The following is a 17,126-nucleotide window of genomic DNA, read 5'->3' on the forward strand; positions in this document are numbered from 1 at the left end:
TCAAGAAATTTTCTCTCTCGTTCCACAGTCCACTCAGGGGAACATTTTTATTTAAAACACAGCAAAGAAGAAGGAAAGAGAAAGATAGCTTATCACTGCTTGCAGAATACCATCAATACATGACTAGGTTCTTTTTAGAAAGAAATAACATTTCTTCTCCCCCCCCCCCCCCCCCCAAAAGTGCCATGTTAGGCCAACACTCGATTTCCCCTGCCATCCATCCCCCCCAATCTTTTTAATCATATCTAAGCCTTCAAATGACCTTTATCTATATCACTAGTTAAAATTTCAGAGCTCACTAAAGTGTATGTCAGTGTCAGTATATGTAACATTTTTGACACATCCTGGAAACAAGTTCTTCCATTATCTAAATATCTGTGGGAACTGACATCATAATACAAACTCAGTATCTACCGATGTCACTGCAATGACAAAAGGGCAGCGCAAATGGAATATCTAGTTCACATGAGGGCAAGTTGCCACAGGTGAGAAAGTGAAAGTGTCCAGATAATATGATAGTGCAAAGCAGAATCTTTCTTTTAAAGCAGGAAGATTTAATAACGATGCATTTGGATTTTAAAAATAGTGACAAAAATAATAAAATAACTCCTAACATTTTTTTTATCTCACATATCTTTCTATAAAAGTAACTACGGCAAGTAACAACAGTTAACATTCCATCCCTCACCCCCACATTGTAATGATGACAACAAAATAAATGTGTAATAACATCAACACAGGAATGAAAAACAAATCATGTTTTGCAGTGACTGAAAAAATTCTAATTCCTTTACTAAGACATTGAAATCCTTGTTTCCTCATACTAGCAATACTCTGCACAAAATAGTTTGCCAAACTTAACATAAGAAGAAAAACTTCAGAAGCAAAAAGCAAAACAAAACAAAATCATGCAATCTGATGTCATCACACAGGCAAAAAAAAAGTATAAGGAATCAACAAATACGTACTTAAACAATGGCCATAAGGGATCACAATAAAAAAGTTATTAATCACAACACGTCTGCACCTTTGCGAAAGAATGACTTTTCAGTCACTAGACACTAGATCTATTAACCAGTCCGCATTTATCTCTGGAGCGCAAATACCCTCTCCAGCTCAAAGGCAGTATAAAATGACTCCTTTTAAAAAAATGATAAGCTATAAACTCCTTCCATACATATTTACGTGTGACTTTTCCTGTCCAAAGTTAAAAACCTGTGCAACACAACGGGCTGTGAGAGAAGTAGAACAACGACTATTTCATTTGTGTATACGTTTCTCAGCAGTGTGAAAACAAATCTCCCAAAACAACGCCACCAACAAGAAAGAAATCAAAGAAAAAGCCGCACAGTTTACTTCCCTTTGTGCCTTTGTTTGTGAGAGTCTGCCCAAAGCCAGAGAGCTTACACACGAACACCAGTCACACATTACCAAGTCCCAACATTCTTGAGAATAATATGATAAACACAGGACATCAAACTCCTGAGTTTTCAGAAGCCCATCGTCACATTACCTCAGACAATTCACCACAAACGTTTTATGTATATATATATATATATATATATAATATATATGATTGGGTAGCAAGTCAAAAACAGGGTCTCAATATCTTGTATCACATGCAGTAGTTGGAGGAACAAAAGTAAACATTTTCAAAATCAGCAATCCATTTGATTTCTCAGTCATCCATCACCTTGTATCTCCTTCAAAGGTCGAAATAGCTCAGTAATTCAATTGGTAGTTGTGGACGCTGCACTTTGCAGTACCACCTCTGTTCCCAGAAGGACATACAGATTGGCAAAATATTATGCCCTGACCCGTTATCATTCATATAATATGTCATTCTCTTCCAGTGGTTAAGGGAACAGAGGAACAATGGACAAAGTGCCCTTCCTTAGGAAACATTACCATATGAGCTCAGCAAAGAAACAAACTGAAAAACTGAAAGCCTAGCGCCCTACACAGGCAGCAGGATACAATCAGACTGTTCACAAGCCGTTATAATTGACACAAAATTGACGGAATGAAATTGACTTTTTGTTTACAATTATAAGATACTTTATACAGTTACGAAATGCCACTCCGAGACTAGTTTTTAATACACACAAGAGCTAATTTTAATACAGCATTGAAAAAGCAGTTTTCTGAGGAAAAGTATTTGCCAGTTGGATGTGAAATTCCCAATGCACAGGCAAGTCACTAAAATTTGCTATATCACTATTTTCTGAGAGACAGAAAAAAACTGGCACCATTGTGAATCTGTTGTTTCACTCTGTTGTCAATTTATACGTATTGAAAATGTTCGTTATCCATAGAATAAAAGTGAATAAACTAGAGCGCCAAGACATCAAAGAAATTCCATAAACTTCCGGAAAAAATATACCAGTCCCATAACACTGTGGGGGAAAAAAAAATCACAGAAAAAAAGGAAGCCAATAGAAAAATAAGGAGGATCATTCCCCCTCTCCTGTGTATCCATTTTCAAGCATATCTCAACATTCCTCTCTATTCTAACCCTAAAGGCAATGACATCTTTAGAACAGTCCGTGACTGTGAAGGAAGATAGGGGGCGGGTAATCTACTTTTCATTTCTGTCATAAAAAAAAACATACATGAGAAAAAAAACCCCAACAACATTTAGATCAAAGAAGCAGGACTACGTAAATATCTTAGCATCGTCATCCAGAATCTCTAAACTAGAATCCATATTGGAGTTGACCAACGAACGACCTGAGTTTGAGCTGCTGAGCTGTGTCCCGCTGCCCGAGTGTGACAGTCCCCCCGCGCCAGCAGTAGCCCCACCACCACCACCACCACCTCCTCCAGTTGCCAAAAGCTGCGGAGTGTCCACTCGCTGACCCCCATTCTCCGGCTTGATGTCCTGGTGACTGCTGGCGGACATGAAGATACTGTTCTCCATGGACACCGACATGGGCAAGGGGAGAAGACCCAGGATCTCCTTCACAGGGGCCGGCAGCTTCTTGAACTCTTTCAGCTGCAGGAAGATGCCCTCGGCTTTGCAAAGTGTCTCCTCCAGCGGGATGGACAAGCTGATGTCATTGATGTGCTGCAAGGGGGGGGGGGGGGGAGACCAGACATGAATCATTACATTGACCTTCCTCAGTATAATATAGTTCACAGCATGACAACTAAGTACTTGATAAATAAGCCCTGAACATCCTTCTTTTTTTTGGGGGGGGGGGGGGATAAAGGGAAACACACCAACTAGATAACATTTAGTGTTGAGTAATGTCAAAATATAATGACAGAAAAAACAAAGGAAAACGGAAGAAGTAAGACCTCCAAGTGGCACCCTCCAACTACCCATCAAGTCACAAGTTTTAGATGGAGTAAAGAAAGGCACACATTAATATACTGAAACAATCTTTGGAGAAATTGGAGCAGCAGACCACTCTAGAGTGCTTATCAACCATCTGCAGATCATTATATTGTTGAATTGTTGATGATATGTCAAAAGAAGTTGCGCATTCTCCTTCCCCTCTTTGTGGTTACTTGAGGGAGGCATTGTGCTGCCAAGAGCGAAATGCTCGCAGCTAAAGGGATTTGAAAGCAACAACAACAACAACTTTCCCCTCTTTCCAAACAGGAACTGCAACTCTTTATCGAAAAGAAAAAAACACTGCCTTTACCTTCAGAATTTCAGTGAAGCCAAATTTGTTCTCCATCAAGGTAGATTTTTCTGTGTCAAGAATAGCTAAAGAGATGATGAGGTGGAAGTTAGTGCACGGCCTGTCTGTCCAGATCACCTGTGGGGACAAACACATGTTTTAGTTTTAGTAGAGGTTTTTGCGGCGCTCGCAACTGCATAAGGTCATATGAGCGCCAGAAGATTAGAGGTGTTACAAGGGAGTAACAAACATAAAAAAGAGGAGGGGAGACAAACATGATAGATATTCGATAGGAAAGAAGAAGCAAACCACACCAGAGCACCTGCCAACCACCCACGGACAAAAACAAAAGACAAAAATTACCATACTAGGCAATAAGTAGAAGATCCTTATAAAGAGAGAGAGAGAAAAACGGATTAAACTGTTCCATTCAGAACAAGTTTCAAACATCCTTACAAGTAATTTTTTTTCATTGGCAAGTGTTTTACAGCGCTCACAACTACATAAAGTCATATGAGCACACAGGACACGTTAAACATTTTCAGTCGGTAGGAAATTTTGAATTTTGTCCGGGTGGCGGGCGAAGCCTACTCTTTCGATCTTAGACCACCAAGGGATCTTAAACGTGTGCAACTTGCACGTGATCTTTGAGATTTTTCGCCCTTGTCCGAAAAGGCTAGGTGTAGATCTTTCCTACCAGAAGATCAGGGGAGTGGCTCAAAGACAGCAGCAAGAGGGAGCCAAGGAGTAGCAGTGGAAAGGCTGCAGAAAGAGTCGGGAGCCCAGAGGAGGGGGCAAAGGAGGTGAGGGGGCGGGGGCAGAAAGTGGAGACGAAAGCAGATTTTTAAAATTTAAAATTATGCAAATGCCTTCGATCAACCTAAGACTTAGAATTTGGAAGAAACAGCTAAGAAAGGTCCCTCTATCACAGATAATTGTGTCTAGAACAACAGTCACACACTTAACTAACCATTCAAAACGAATTATCATGATTTGCATATGACACTAAAATAATGAGACGATACCGTACCTCCCACAACCTTTGAATCTCATGAAAGTGAAATTCTCTTTTGAACATAATCAAGATCCATCGGAAACAGAAGTAGAAGTTCCCAGAATCATGGCTCTCTGGAATGAAATGAAAGCATTTTTAAAAAGTTAGGAAATAGGATGCAAAAAAAAGATCACAAAAGTAATTTTTCCTAGGACCCCACCAAAGCCCCCCTATATAAAATTAGGATAAAAAAAGATCTCTTTGGGTCTTTAAACTTTATGGCCAATTAGCTCAAACTGCTGATTGGAGGAACATCATTATGGTGTGTAGGGTGATATTCTGGAAGCACCTTACATCTAGAAGCTTAGCATGAAAATGCTTTAAGAAGGCATATTTCCCCCCTGGTTTTACAATAAGGACTGTTTACATTTCACATTCAATTGACCTCTGAATTTCAACAGTTATGCCATCCTGAAAATGCTTCCAATTTGTGAGGAAAGTGTTGTTTTCAAAGCCCCCAATAGGATTTGCTGGGTCAAAGTTACAGACCATGCAACAGGCAAATACAGCCAAATTTGTTTAAGATAGATACCCATGGTTCTGGATCGCTAACAACAACAACAGATACCCATGGTCAAGGAGAAAAGTGGAAGTCCAAGACAGGGGGGTAGCCTCACGCAGTGAAATTATATTGTCAAAAAAAAAACCGCAAAGGGGGAATGCGAAGGTGATTGTCTTATGCAGGTGGTCATTAGATGATGTTCAACTGTTATATCTATATATCGTATTTAGTTTAACTATATCAGCACTGTTTGACCAACAAGAAATGGGTTCAACATCTCTTCAACCCATTTAAAAGAAGAATGAAAATAATGGTCGTCATAAATTGTACTTCAAAAACACAAACCAGTAGAGATTTTGGTAAAATTCCATATTTTTAAATACTTGATCAGACAATATATACAAACAGATTTAAAAAGCACCAACAAAGAAAACAATATTGTCAGGGGTATTTTACCTAGATAGGCACACAGTTCTGGGTCATAAACCTGCATAAGCTTGTGAATCTGGGACAGCTGAACTTTCATACCATTCTGGTCCATCTCAAAATTGTGGCACTGCAGAGAAAAGATTGATAAAAACGTATTTAAAATAACACCTTTCAGGTTTAGGCATTGCAATCTATAATTTTGTTGTGTTCTCATTTTCCTACCATTTTTTTAGGCTAACTTCAAACTGCTCACTATAAATAATATAGTCCAAACATCTAAATCATACCTTATAGTTAGAACAAAATATTGCAGAAAAGAACGTTCACAATGAAAACGATATAATTTCTGACCAGCTCCTGCGGTGTAGTGGTGGGGCTCGTCGCTGTTTCCTGCAGAAGGCATGAGTTCAATTCCCAAGAGGGAAATTATTATAATCGAGTACCTCAGTCTATCTGCTGTATTCCTCTCAACCTGGGCTGGCCCTGACAGGCAGACAGGGTTTAAGCATCCCACCTCTTAAATGATCTAAGTTTAATCAAAGGGGCTGTAAATAATGTACAATCATTTGATATTTTGTACATCCTTTCATAACCTTTTAGTTTGAAAAGGGTTCTCAATCAACACTTAATGTTCAACATTCACAATAAAAAGCTCAATAAATTACTGGATTAAGAAAAATAGTCACAAAGGGAGGGACGACAAACGGAATGAAATAAGTCCCCCCCCCCCCCCCATGTCATCCTCACTCACCACTCTCTCCATGGCCCCTGCAAAACACCAGAAGGCATCCACCTCATTCTCCATCACAACTAGGATAGGGGACAGAATGTCACTCATGCCTTGTACGTAACCTATAAAAAGAGAAAACACAGTTTTAAAAAAAGTAGTTTTAATAAGGTTTTACGACGCTCGCAACTGCATGAGTCATATGAGCACCAAGGGGTGGATGTCAACAGAGAAGTCCTTACAGGGAATTAGGCTTACTATGCTCACCTCTACAGCTTCAACAGCACAAAATCTGCTTCGACTATCAAGGGACCCCGGAAATAGCGGGTCACAAGATTGTGACAAACATACAAAAGAAGTAGAGGAAAATGACGATCGTAAGGATAAGGAAAGCAAAAGCAGCAGTTCCCTGTTGCAGTTCAGGCAGTTATGAGCATGACATTGATGAATCAGCAAACTTACAATTACAATTCTACGGTGCATAGGAACATGGTCAATGTCCCCCCTTTGGGAATGGCCTAAAGACACTTCAGTCAGTAGCACCGCCCCGGGGGGTGGAGAAAACACAGACATGATAAGGTTTTGATAGATTTGGGGCTTGTTCAATGTTCCCCCTTTCACCACAGTAATGACAGGAGGGGTAATTCTACAATGTTGTAACCTTCTAGAGTGAAAGAAATCATGGCAGGGGTCTGCTTTGACAGGTAATGAATCAGACAAAACAGTTTTTTAAAAACTTGAAAGGGTTGGCAAAACAAGAAAAGATTTTAAACTATAAATCTAGTATCCAAGACGCAAAAAAAGCGATCTAGGTATTATTGTTGAAAACTTTAAAAATTGTTTTGAAAAATTAGTTGAGGGCTCAATTTCCCATTCAATGTTTTAATGACAGGATCACAAAAACTCTTGATGAAAGCAGCAAAAATAGAAACATTGTTTTGTTTGAGTTTAACACACTTCAAGAGCAGTACATTCAAAAGGCAATCTTCACGTAGTCTTGCCGCACCTTGACAGACTAGTTCTTTATTCTATTGGAGATTATCTTAAAATACATTTGTAAAAATCGAAGAGAACAAAGTACATGTATATCTACATCATATCATATTTCTGATAAAAGTATGCTCATCTTTAATATTAGTCGTTAGCAGCTGAAAGAAAAACTGCCCTTGTGGTTAAGTAAAATTTGTCCCCTCTCCCCTTGTCTTGTGAAATGAGCACAGTACCAGAGACATCTGTTCATTTATGCTCATGATAAACACAAGGTAAACCATTTGCTGCCATTCTTAACTCTATAAACCTTGAGTTTTTTCCCCACCTTTTCCAGGAGTTTTTTCTAGTCACCTAAACCTGGTGCACTATGTCTCACTATAACCTCAAACACTTGCCTCCAACTTCTCAATTACAGAAACAAAGGCTTAGTTATTTACAAAAACAAACAAACTTGGATTGAGAATAATTCTGAAAAACAAGTAAAAACTAGCACTTAACGAAAAGAAACAGTTGTTACTAGACCGAAGGGGAACAGGGAAATTACCGCCTGACGCTCTAAGCGTCCGATGGGGTTTAAAGAGTTAAGCTGAAGAGACGTACAAACCAAAGTCAAAGCTTACCCAAATCAAAATTGTACATGCAGTATGTCAAAAGAATGTCATAGAGGACTTGGAGGTTGGGATTTTTGTCTCCACTGAAGAACTTCTGTGTCCGATCAGTCCGCATCACATCTTTGTCTGAGGAAGATACATTTAGCTTTGTTTGTTCGTTCGCTTGTTTGTTTCTAAAAACATACCTAACAACAATTTACACCTAATCAGGAGGATACATAGGGGTCTGTTTGTTTGTTTCTAAAAACATATTAACAACAATTTACACCTAATCACCAGTTAAAACTATGTTTGTTAACCCAAACCCAGAACAGTGAGGAGCTCTGCTTCATCTGACTTAAAAAGAAACAAACCACCAAAGTACTAGTCACCTGGGGCTAGGTAGAACATTTTTTTAGTTTTAGTGTGTGCAACACAATAAGGTCATGTAAGTACTGAAGATTAGAGGTGTTACAAGAGAGTAACAAACACAAAAAAGAAGGAGGGGAGATAAAGACGATAGATGTTTGATAGGAAAGAAGAAGCAAACCACACTAGAGCACCTGGCAACCACTCACGGGGAGAAAATAACAAGGGAGAAGACATAAGTATTGGAGGGAAGACACAAGGCCTGGGTCTGACCACTGGCACCCTACAACAACCCACAAGATGTAACGCAGGGACCAGCAATGGTATTTATTACACTGACAGCAGAACACCCTATCTTGTTCATTATTTTAGATGTCTGTGTCTGGGGTTAACATGTGCACCTTTAATATAAAGAAAAATTTCTATAGGGACAACTAAACGAGATAGGTTGGTTTTTTTTCGCCCAGAGAAACAAGCAAGTTTATATAAAAGAGTTGTCAATAAATAAATCTTCAAAGATTGTAATAACATTAATAATAGCGATTGTATAGCGCAAAATTGCCGCTCAACAGCAAGCTCTATGCGCTGTACAATCTTTACTATTACCCCAGCAGACATGATAGCATTTTGAAACAATCTCAATTTCTTGGGAAGCATACAGTGCAAGCTGCCATATGGGCACTAAAACACTAAAATACTAACAAGATCTTTCTCTTTGTAGAGAGAATCCTGTAGGCACTATTCCGTAGAGATGATAGTGTAAGTGGTGCATTAGTCTACATTTTACGTAACACGATGACTGCGCATCCCGTCATAGATAATGCCCATGAGTGCCAGAAAAAGTCAGTAGCAGTGAGAACAACAAAAGCTCAACAAATTAATAATAATAATAATAAATAGCATTTATACTGCGCATTTCCATTTTCTAAAAGATGCTCAATGCGCATTACAACGAAAAAGACATCACGTCTTAAAAATTAATCGACAAGTGCGTACATAAAACAACGTATTATACATATAATATAAATGCATATGTGTACAATTTTATATGAGAAAAATAGTCTCGCAGTGAGGTTGAAAATGTGTTCACGAAAAAAAACCAATGCAATAAAAATTCACGAATGGTCACAATAAAGTTGAAACAGGAGTAACTAGAAACATTCATTAAAACATTAATTCTATACAGATAGAAAAACATTTCCATTCTCTCTCTCTCTCTCTCTCTCTTTCTCTCTCTCTTTTCTCTCCCTATCTCTCTCTCTCTTTTTCTCTCTCTCATTCTCACACGCTATTTCTTCAGTCTCACAGTCTGGCGTACACATGCATATATATATCACAGTACATCATTAAGACAGGTATGCTTTTGTGAATAAAAAATGCTTCAGCTGATTTTTGAAAATGGAAATTGTTGGGGCAGATCTTATTTTATATGGGAGTTCGTTCCATACCTGGGGACCAAAGAATAAAAAGGAATGCTCGCCGTATGTTTTGTAATTTTGTTTTGTAATTTTAAGAATTAGATTATCATAGGCTGATCTAAGGGCTCTAGTTGGATGATATAATTCCAGGAATGTTTTCAGATAAAAAGGTGCTGCATTTATACATTTAAAACAAAGAACGGCAGTTTTGTATTTAATCCTTTCTTTTATTGGCAGCCAGTGTAGTTCTTTCAGAATTGGTGTTACGTGGGCTGATTTCTTTTGTTTCATAATCAATTTTGCTGCTTGGTTTTGGAGTACTTGTAACTTTGATAGTTTTTCGGATGTCAAACCGGACAAAATAGCATTACAGTAATCTAAATTTGATAAAATGACTGTTGTTACAAGTGTCTTGGCTGCTGCTTTAGTTAAATAATTTCGTACACTGCCAATTTTCTTAAGCTGAAAGTAAATACTTTTGTTGAGCTGGCTAATTTGGGAGGACATAGACACATCATAATCCAACTGAACCCCTAGATTTTTAAGACTTCTTTTTGAACGAATAGTATGGTCATTAATATCAAATTAAACAGAGGCATGACGGTAATAACTATTTTTCAGCTCACCTATCAAACCACGTCTTTCTTTCAAGAGAGAAAAGCGCCTCTCCTGTTCCGCAGATATTGTCTTCCACTGTAACTTCATACGGAAGTAGTCGTCGCTGCCAGCGAAAAGAAAAAGGGCAAAATTAAATCCACATCTACCTTATTATCGGGGATGCATGAAATCAATGTAACAAAAAAAAGCCCCATTGTGCAGGAAACATACAATGTATTCTAATCAGCAAACATTTCTATACATAATCTAGAAGTAACATCCACTAGAGAAGCAACTGTGGGAAAAACTGGGTTAAAATCTGAAGTCAACACATATTACATTATTCCAGCCGGTACATATCTATAAAACATATAGACAGATATTATCTGGCATAGAAAATTCAGACTTTGTCTAAATGTTGAAATGATCCTTAAAAAGATGAGTCTATTTTCAATGTTCAGTCCATACAGACTAAATGTGCAATTAACAGCAAAATGCCCCCCCCCCCCCCCCCCTCTCCCTCTACCTTTTCTACGAGATTACTTCAAAAGATTAACCATATCAATTTTCATCAAAGTCTGTTTCAGAATAGGCAGCTAAAGAAAAAAACTTTACTGAAGACTTGCTAACAGGTTTTTTTTCTGCTTTCTTATGTGTTACTGTTATCTTTTTTACAAACTTACAGACAAATTTAAAATGATTTCAGCCACCATCTTCCCCCTGACAAAGAAAAGGCACCATGCAAGCTTGTGGTAAAACTGATTCTGTTAACACAGAGAAGGCCCATTAAAGTAATATCGAATTTGAGTTAAGAAAAGCCCATCCACATGAAAGTGGTCATCTATGTAAAAAAATCAATGTCCCACAGAGAAAACGCAAGACACATGGTGAGAAGCAACAGAGGGATAATAAAGAAGAAGACCCTAACTAACAAAGCACGTCCTTCAAACACCCAGTGCAATGATGAGAAAAAAAAACGGAATGAAAAACAAACATGAGAGGGAAGTGTAGGTCACTTACACCTTCCTTTTCCTTTGGTCCTGACGTTTCTTTGACGTTGAGTCCCAGTCATAGAAGTTGAGGAGGTATTTCCAAACATCCCCACGAATAGCAGGGTCCAAACCCTGAGATGGAAGAAGTCAAAAGCAATTAAAAAAAAAATACATTTCAGAAAAAAACCCATGTAAGTGTCATATCACTGGCCTCTTCAAGAGGGACTACATCTGAGTTCTATGGCCATTTTATTTCTCTGTGCATTTTTACAAACTCTAGTAGTTGTTTTTTTTTTTCACAGGGATAAATTCAATTATTTATTTATTATGTTATAAATAAAAACATCTACAAATATGTACACTAAATTCACTTTGCTATTTTTTTCAAGCGTATAAAATGCCTGTGCAAACATATTAACCCTCTGAATCCTGGCCCCTTGTGGCAACCAAGCCCCAGCACCTGGCGCCCTCTGGCTGCCTAATCCCATGCATGGAGCGCTATCGCCCTCATGGTGCTACATGGTATATTAGCGTGGAGCGTAATTGCCCTCAGGGTGCCACTTGGGTTCACAGGGTTAAGCATATTACAACATAGTAATTTTCAGATGGGATTAAAACAAGAAAAGCTTTAAGTTTAGTTTTAGTAGAGATTTTTCGGCGCTCGCAACTGCATAAGGTAATATGAGCGCCAGAAGATTAGAGCTGTTACAAGAGAGTAACACACATAAAAAAGAAGAGGAGAAAAGGACAACTGACGTTTGATAGGAAAGAAGAAGCAAACCACACCAGAGCACCTGCCAATCACTCACAAGAGAAGCTCTTTAGACACTAACTTTAGATTGAAAACTAGTGTCTGTGCAGCATGGACTATGCATCATTCACTGTTTTAGGAAAGAGTGACTGGATATTCAAAAAGATTTCCGATGAATCTTATGATGAGTCAGCATCATAGCTGTAACATCCCCCAGAATAAGCCAAGGAGTAAGATAAGCCTTCACTACTTCAGGGATTCAGTATCATGGAAAGAAGAAAAAAAAAAAACAACAACCCAAAGTGAAATATAAGGAGCTTTTTCTGGATGACTTCTTTCACTTCAAACAAGTCAAGGAACTGCTATTGTTTATCTACAACTTGAAACTAGAATGCAGAAAAAAAACCAAATGGATAAAAACTGAGTTATCAAAGAAAAAAACAAGATAATAAGTCCAAAAATTGCTCAAAGCAATAGTAACCTCATCTCTCTTTACCCGAAACTTACCCCTCTGAAAATGATGTCTTTCAACTCCTCCACCTTCGTAATTCGCCCCTCGGAGTCAAAGAAAGCGTTCCACTGCATGGCTGTTAGGGGATCCGACCTTTTCACAGATGGTCTGGGTGGCAACTTGGTCTGGAATGAAAACAGATGAAACAGGAACGTGACTGAAATTGGAGGGAACGAACTTTATGAAAGGTTACCATGTTACAACAAGACTAGTACTTAAAAATGGTATTATGTTTTCGACACTGAAAAGGTACTGTTAAATTAACTTAAGACAAGCAAATGAAAGACACAAATAAATGGTAATGATTACATCCTCAATGCTACAAATGATGATGATGTTGAAGCTTAAGATGATGCAAGATGAAGACCATAATGATGACTGAAATCTAACAGACATTTCTCGAAAAGCACCATCCTGAGACATTTTCTTTTGAGCAAACAATACCAATCCAAGCCCTTTGCCCATTAAGTTAAAAGAGGAACACACGGACATAACAAAAGTCACCTGAAGATATTTGGAAATAAAAAGTAAAAAAAAAGGCTTATTTTTACAACCCTGCATCCCTTCAAATGAAAGGCTTGCTGTATTAAAAAAAAACAACCTTTGCAAGTTAAGTACAACTTGCCATTTCAGTCTCCCTGGTGACATACAGTCTAAGACAATACTGATGAAGACAGACAGAAAAAAAAAAAGTGAAGATGGGAAACCAACGATTAGTACCCTCCAATCCCCTCCAACTCCTCGGACCAGTTGCTTGTGCGTAGCCATCAAAGAAAGTGCTGTCACTCACCTTGGTGACAACCTCAAAACCAGTGTCCTCCATCTGCGAGATCTCCATGCCGGGGATGTCATCTTGCAGCAGTTCGGCGACTTCGGACTGCGGCCGCTCGATCTGATTCTCTGGGGTCATGAGCACATCCCGCAGGAAGTTGGTCACTTTGGAGAAGCCTCCCAATGTGGTGGTGTATGGGTCTTTGATGAATTTCTGATCAAAAGATTTATACATTTCAAACACAGTGAAAGGGATGTTTTGGTAAGATTTTTACTGCACTTGCAACATAATTAGGTCATACAAATGCCAAAGATTAGAGGTGTTACTAGAAGAGTAAAGTACAAAGAAAAGAAGGAAAGAAAAGGGTGACAGAATATGTTAGATAGGGTGGAAGGAGCAAACCACACTAGAGCACCCATCAACAACCCGAAGAGGGTTGTTTGAGAAAATGCTCTAGTGCATGAATGGTTATAGAGCTCAGGCTCACAAGAAAATAAGAAGCAAGTATTAGTGACATGTCTTTACTTTTAGGTGAATGGTTACTTATGTATGTCCTTGTGAAAGACACTATAACCCTAGCTGTTGTACAGAGGGCAACCAGCAACGGCATACTTGTAAAATTGTCTGAATTGGAGAGACGCTGTATAGTACGTGATGCTAATGTAATAACTACAATCATCATTATTATTTGTGTCATGACGCAGTGGAATCAGGCGCTTGTCAATTTTTGGGCATGTGAAGTTACTGGTATCATCTTAAAGACTGTTCATTTGCCTTGCTTTCGAAGAAAAAAATTACCCATCTGCCTGAAATAGAAGTCGAGATATTTGCAATTGAAGAAGGAGGGGGGTTACTCGATTTCACAGGTAAAATTAGCGAGAAAATGGCCACCAAAGTCTAGTAAAGTCAATAGCTCGAGAGTCCTTACAAACTGGAAAATTATATATTTTGTGCCTTTAATCAACAATTTTTAAAGTAAAATTCATATGGAAATGTGTTGTCATAAAGTGATGAGCCAAACAACACAAATTCGCTCCTAAAAGTGGCCAAACTGGAGGAAAAGTGCCTATTTCTTCGATTTCATGATTTTGAAGAGCGCCTGATTTCACCATGATGCCTAACATTTGTTCGGGTGAGTAAAGAGAAGTACAGAGACATAACACTTGTCACTTACTGCAGGGAAAAAGTAAAGATAGATAGAAACCACAGAGGAAAAGAAAAGAAGGAAGACCTAGCAGTGGCACCACCCAATCACCTACATACACCAATTCATTGATATCATTGCAACTCAAATTTTTAGACAAAGGTTAATATAATAAGTGATGATCTTTCCTCCTACATAACCTTGCCGCGATGGAAAAAAAAAGCATTCAACCAATACCATACGAAAAAAAGGAGAGGAATTTAACATTAGTAATCCAGTAATGAAAAAGATGTAGGAGCAAACCACACTAGAATGCCTGCCGACCATTCAAAACACAAGCCCATTATAAAAATGTTTACAAGAAACAGAATGAAACAATAAGAACAAAGAAATTCTGACTGTCAGGTCTTCTGGTGATTAACAATTTTTGTTGTTGTTCGTTTGTAAGCTTGCTAGTGTAAATAAGTAATATGAAATACACAGAAAACATATCAGACCTTTCAGTGTAAAGAAAAATCAAGTCAAAAAATAATTAAGGAAAAAAAAAAAGATATAATAATAAAGACAACACACATGAAGGGAACAAAGATAATGGAAACATCGAAAAATCTTAAGGTGAAAACAAAGAAATGCAGAGAAAAAATCTATTTATATATGTCACTTTGTATCTACAGCTGGGACGCAACAAGGTTAGCAGATCAGGATGTGATAACTGCAACGGTTCAGGGATGTGAGGGCAGATATAAATACACTAGGTCGCTCGTGCAGGCAATAATAGAATATAAACAAAATATGTATATATAAGAAATAGCGAATCTACCATAGGTTAATAACTACATAACTCTGAAACTTAAACTTTGGTCATATGAGGCAAAGTAATATTGTGGAGTTTCAAAAAAGAAAAAACCCCCAGAAGGGTAACTGGAATAAAGAAAAAACCCCCCATAAAATAGCAAAATATGAATGTGTTAAAGAACAACTCGCTAAGAAAACCTCATTCCCTCATATTTTCTTTCCGTTTCGTCAAGCTCATTTCAGTTACCTCTCTTTGCAAGGCTTAATTAAAGACAGGAAGGACCTTATGGTTAATAAGGCCGCATGAAATTATGCACGTGTACAAAAAAAATCAAACTCTATCGGTGCAATGGCTTGAGGTTGGGTGGTCACTGGGGTAAGTGCTTGGGCAAGACATGCGACCTCTAATTAAAAATAGGTGGCTACACTTATGCCGCTATCAACAGTGTCGGTGTATTAGAACGGAATGCAGCTCATATAGCTAGCAATATGTGATGCTGAACACTTTTGAATGTGCACATGAGTAAAAACAAGCACATTGATATGATAACCGCCATTTAGAGTGAGGAAAGAGCTAAAATGACTCAAAGACAGAAACCACAGATGGAAGGCAAAGAGATAGGGCATTCCAGTGGTGCCCTCCAACCCTGCGTCATACAAACAATTGTAAATCATATTTCTGAAAGAAATTAATAAATATGGTCTTTCAGTTGTGCTGTAACACAACATAAAAAAGTAAAGAGCAAAATAAAAATTTGACTGAAAAAAATCCCCATAACAGGATCAATAATAATAGGATTCAAAACAAAACTGAAAATTCTTCATGGATATTGCTCCAAAAACAACAGAATAAGTGAACACCCACTCCAAAAGTTTTCCGACAAGAATTTAGGGACTAAAAATTAAAAAAACTGACAGTTCAAGAACTTTGGTCGTCCATTCAAGTATTGTGGAATGGCACTACTGTAACTGTTTTGGGAAAAATAATAGCCTCCATCTCAGCAAAAGAATTAGCTGTCACTTATTTTTTTGCCACACACTTTTAACTACTATCTAAAAGTTCTTGTTGCTTCCGTGTAATTGGAATACTTCACATATACCCGATGTAATGACAGTAAAATGTGAACTCATTACAGGCACAGAAAGTTAAAGTATTGTAGACTGATAAAAGTAAAGAGTGTCAGGTTGTTTTTTTTTTCGATGATTCAAACATTATGATACAACACTTTATCTAACAATGTAATCTTTCATTTTTAGACTTGCTGAAACCCCTGGCAAAAAATTCCTTTTTGCATGACAAAGTTGAAAATCATGAAAAATAAATTATAAAGAAATAAAACTAATTACTTTGAAAATTTCTGTAAGCTGAAGTGAACCCCCCCCCCCAACAAAATCAATACAAAATATACATTTCAATTCTGATCCGACATGGAGGACAACAACACAATGGCAAAATAGTAATCACAGAGCACTGGGAAGAGGAGACGAAACAATTAAAAACTATACACACGATTAGACCAGGTAAAAGCCCTTCTATCACAGTCTCTCAGTAACCATCTGCCTCACCAAAGTCTTGAACAACAAACTTATATAGCAATACTGGGCCAAAATTGCTTCTCTGTTCGAAAAGGGGGAAAAAGTCGTAATGCGCCAAGCATGGCTAACATCCCAGAGTCTCATACCAAGGTACTGAAAATTCCAACCTAAACACTAAGCAGAAACCATCAAATAGTAGGCGGACACAGATTTCCCAATACTGTGAGCAATATCACTGAAATGGCTTTGTGATCGGAGGTCACTGGAACGTGCCCCTGATCATGGCAGGCTCCAGCAATATAGAGTGTGTCTCTGACATG

At 38.0% G+C, this 17,126-nt stretch overlaps 1 protein-coding gene across 2 annotated transcripts in view; it reads right to left on the reverse strand.

Moving 5' to 3' along the window:
- Nucleotides 1-238: 238 nt before the first annotated feature.
- Nucleotides 239-17,126, reverse strand: part of LOC101864240 (TBC1 domain family member 15) — a 32,307-nt gene continuing 15,419 nt past the window's right edge. For both annotated transcript variants that reach the window (XM_005104185.3, XM_005104184.3), the window contains 10 exons: nucleotides 13,350-13,544; nucleotides 12,556-12,684; nucleotides 11,326-11,429; nucleotides 10,335-10,429; nucleotides 7,952-8,068; nucleotides 6,366-6,466; nucleotides 5,642-5,741; nucleotides 4,660-4,757; nucleotides 3,651-3,767; nucleotides 239-3,067 (listed from right to left, as the gene is read on the reverse strand). In XM_005104185.3, coding sequence (XP_005104242.1) covers nucleotides 2,657-3,067; nucleotides 3,651-3,767; nucleotides 4,660-4,757; nucleotides 5,642-5,741; nucleotides 6,366-6,466; nucleotides 7,952-8,068; nucleotides 10,335-10,429; nucleotides 11,326-11,429; nucleotides 12,556-12,684; nucleotides 13,350-13,544 — 1,467 coding nt within the window. In that variant the 3' untranslated portion in view covers nucleotides 239-2,656. The remainder of the gene's footprint in view (nucleotides 3,068-3,650; nucleotides 3,768-4,659; nucleotides 4,758-5,641; nucleotides 5,742-6,365; nucleotides 6,467-7,951; nucleotides 8,069-10,334; nucleotides 10,430-11,325; nucleotides 11,430-12,555; nucleotides 12,685-13,349; nucleotides 13,545-17,126) is intronic.

Source organism: Aplysia californica, unplaced genomic scaffold, assembly GCF_000002075.1.
Source record: "Aplysia californica isolate F4 #8 unplaced genomic scaffold, AplCal3.0 scaffold00408, whole genome shotgun sequence".
NCBI lineage: Eukaryota > Metazoa > Mollusca > Gastropoda > Aplysiida > Aplysiidae > Aplysia > Aplysia californica.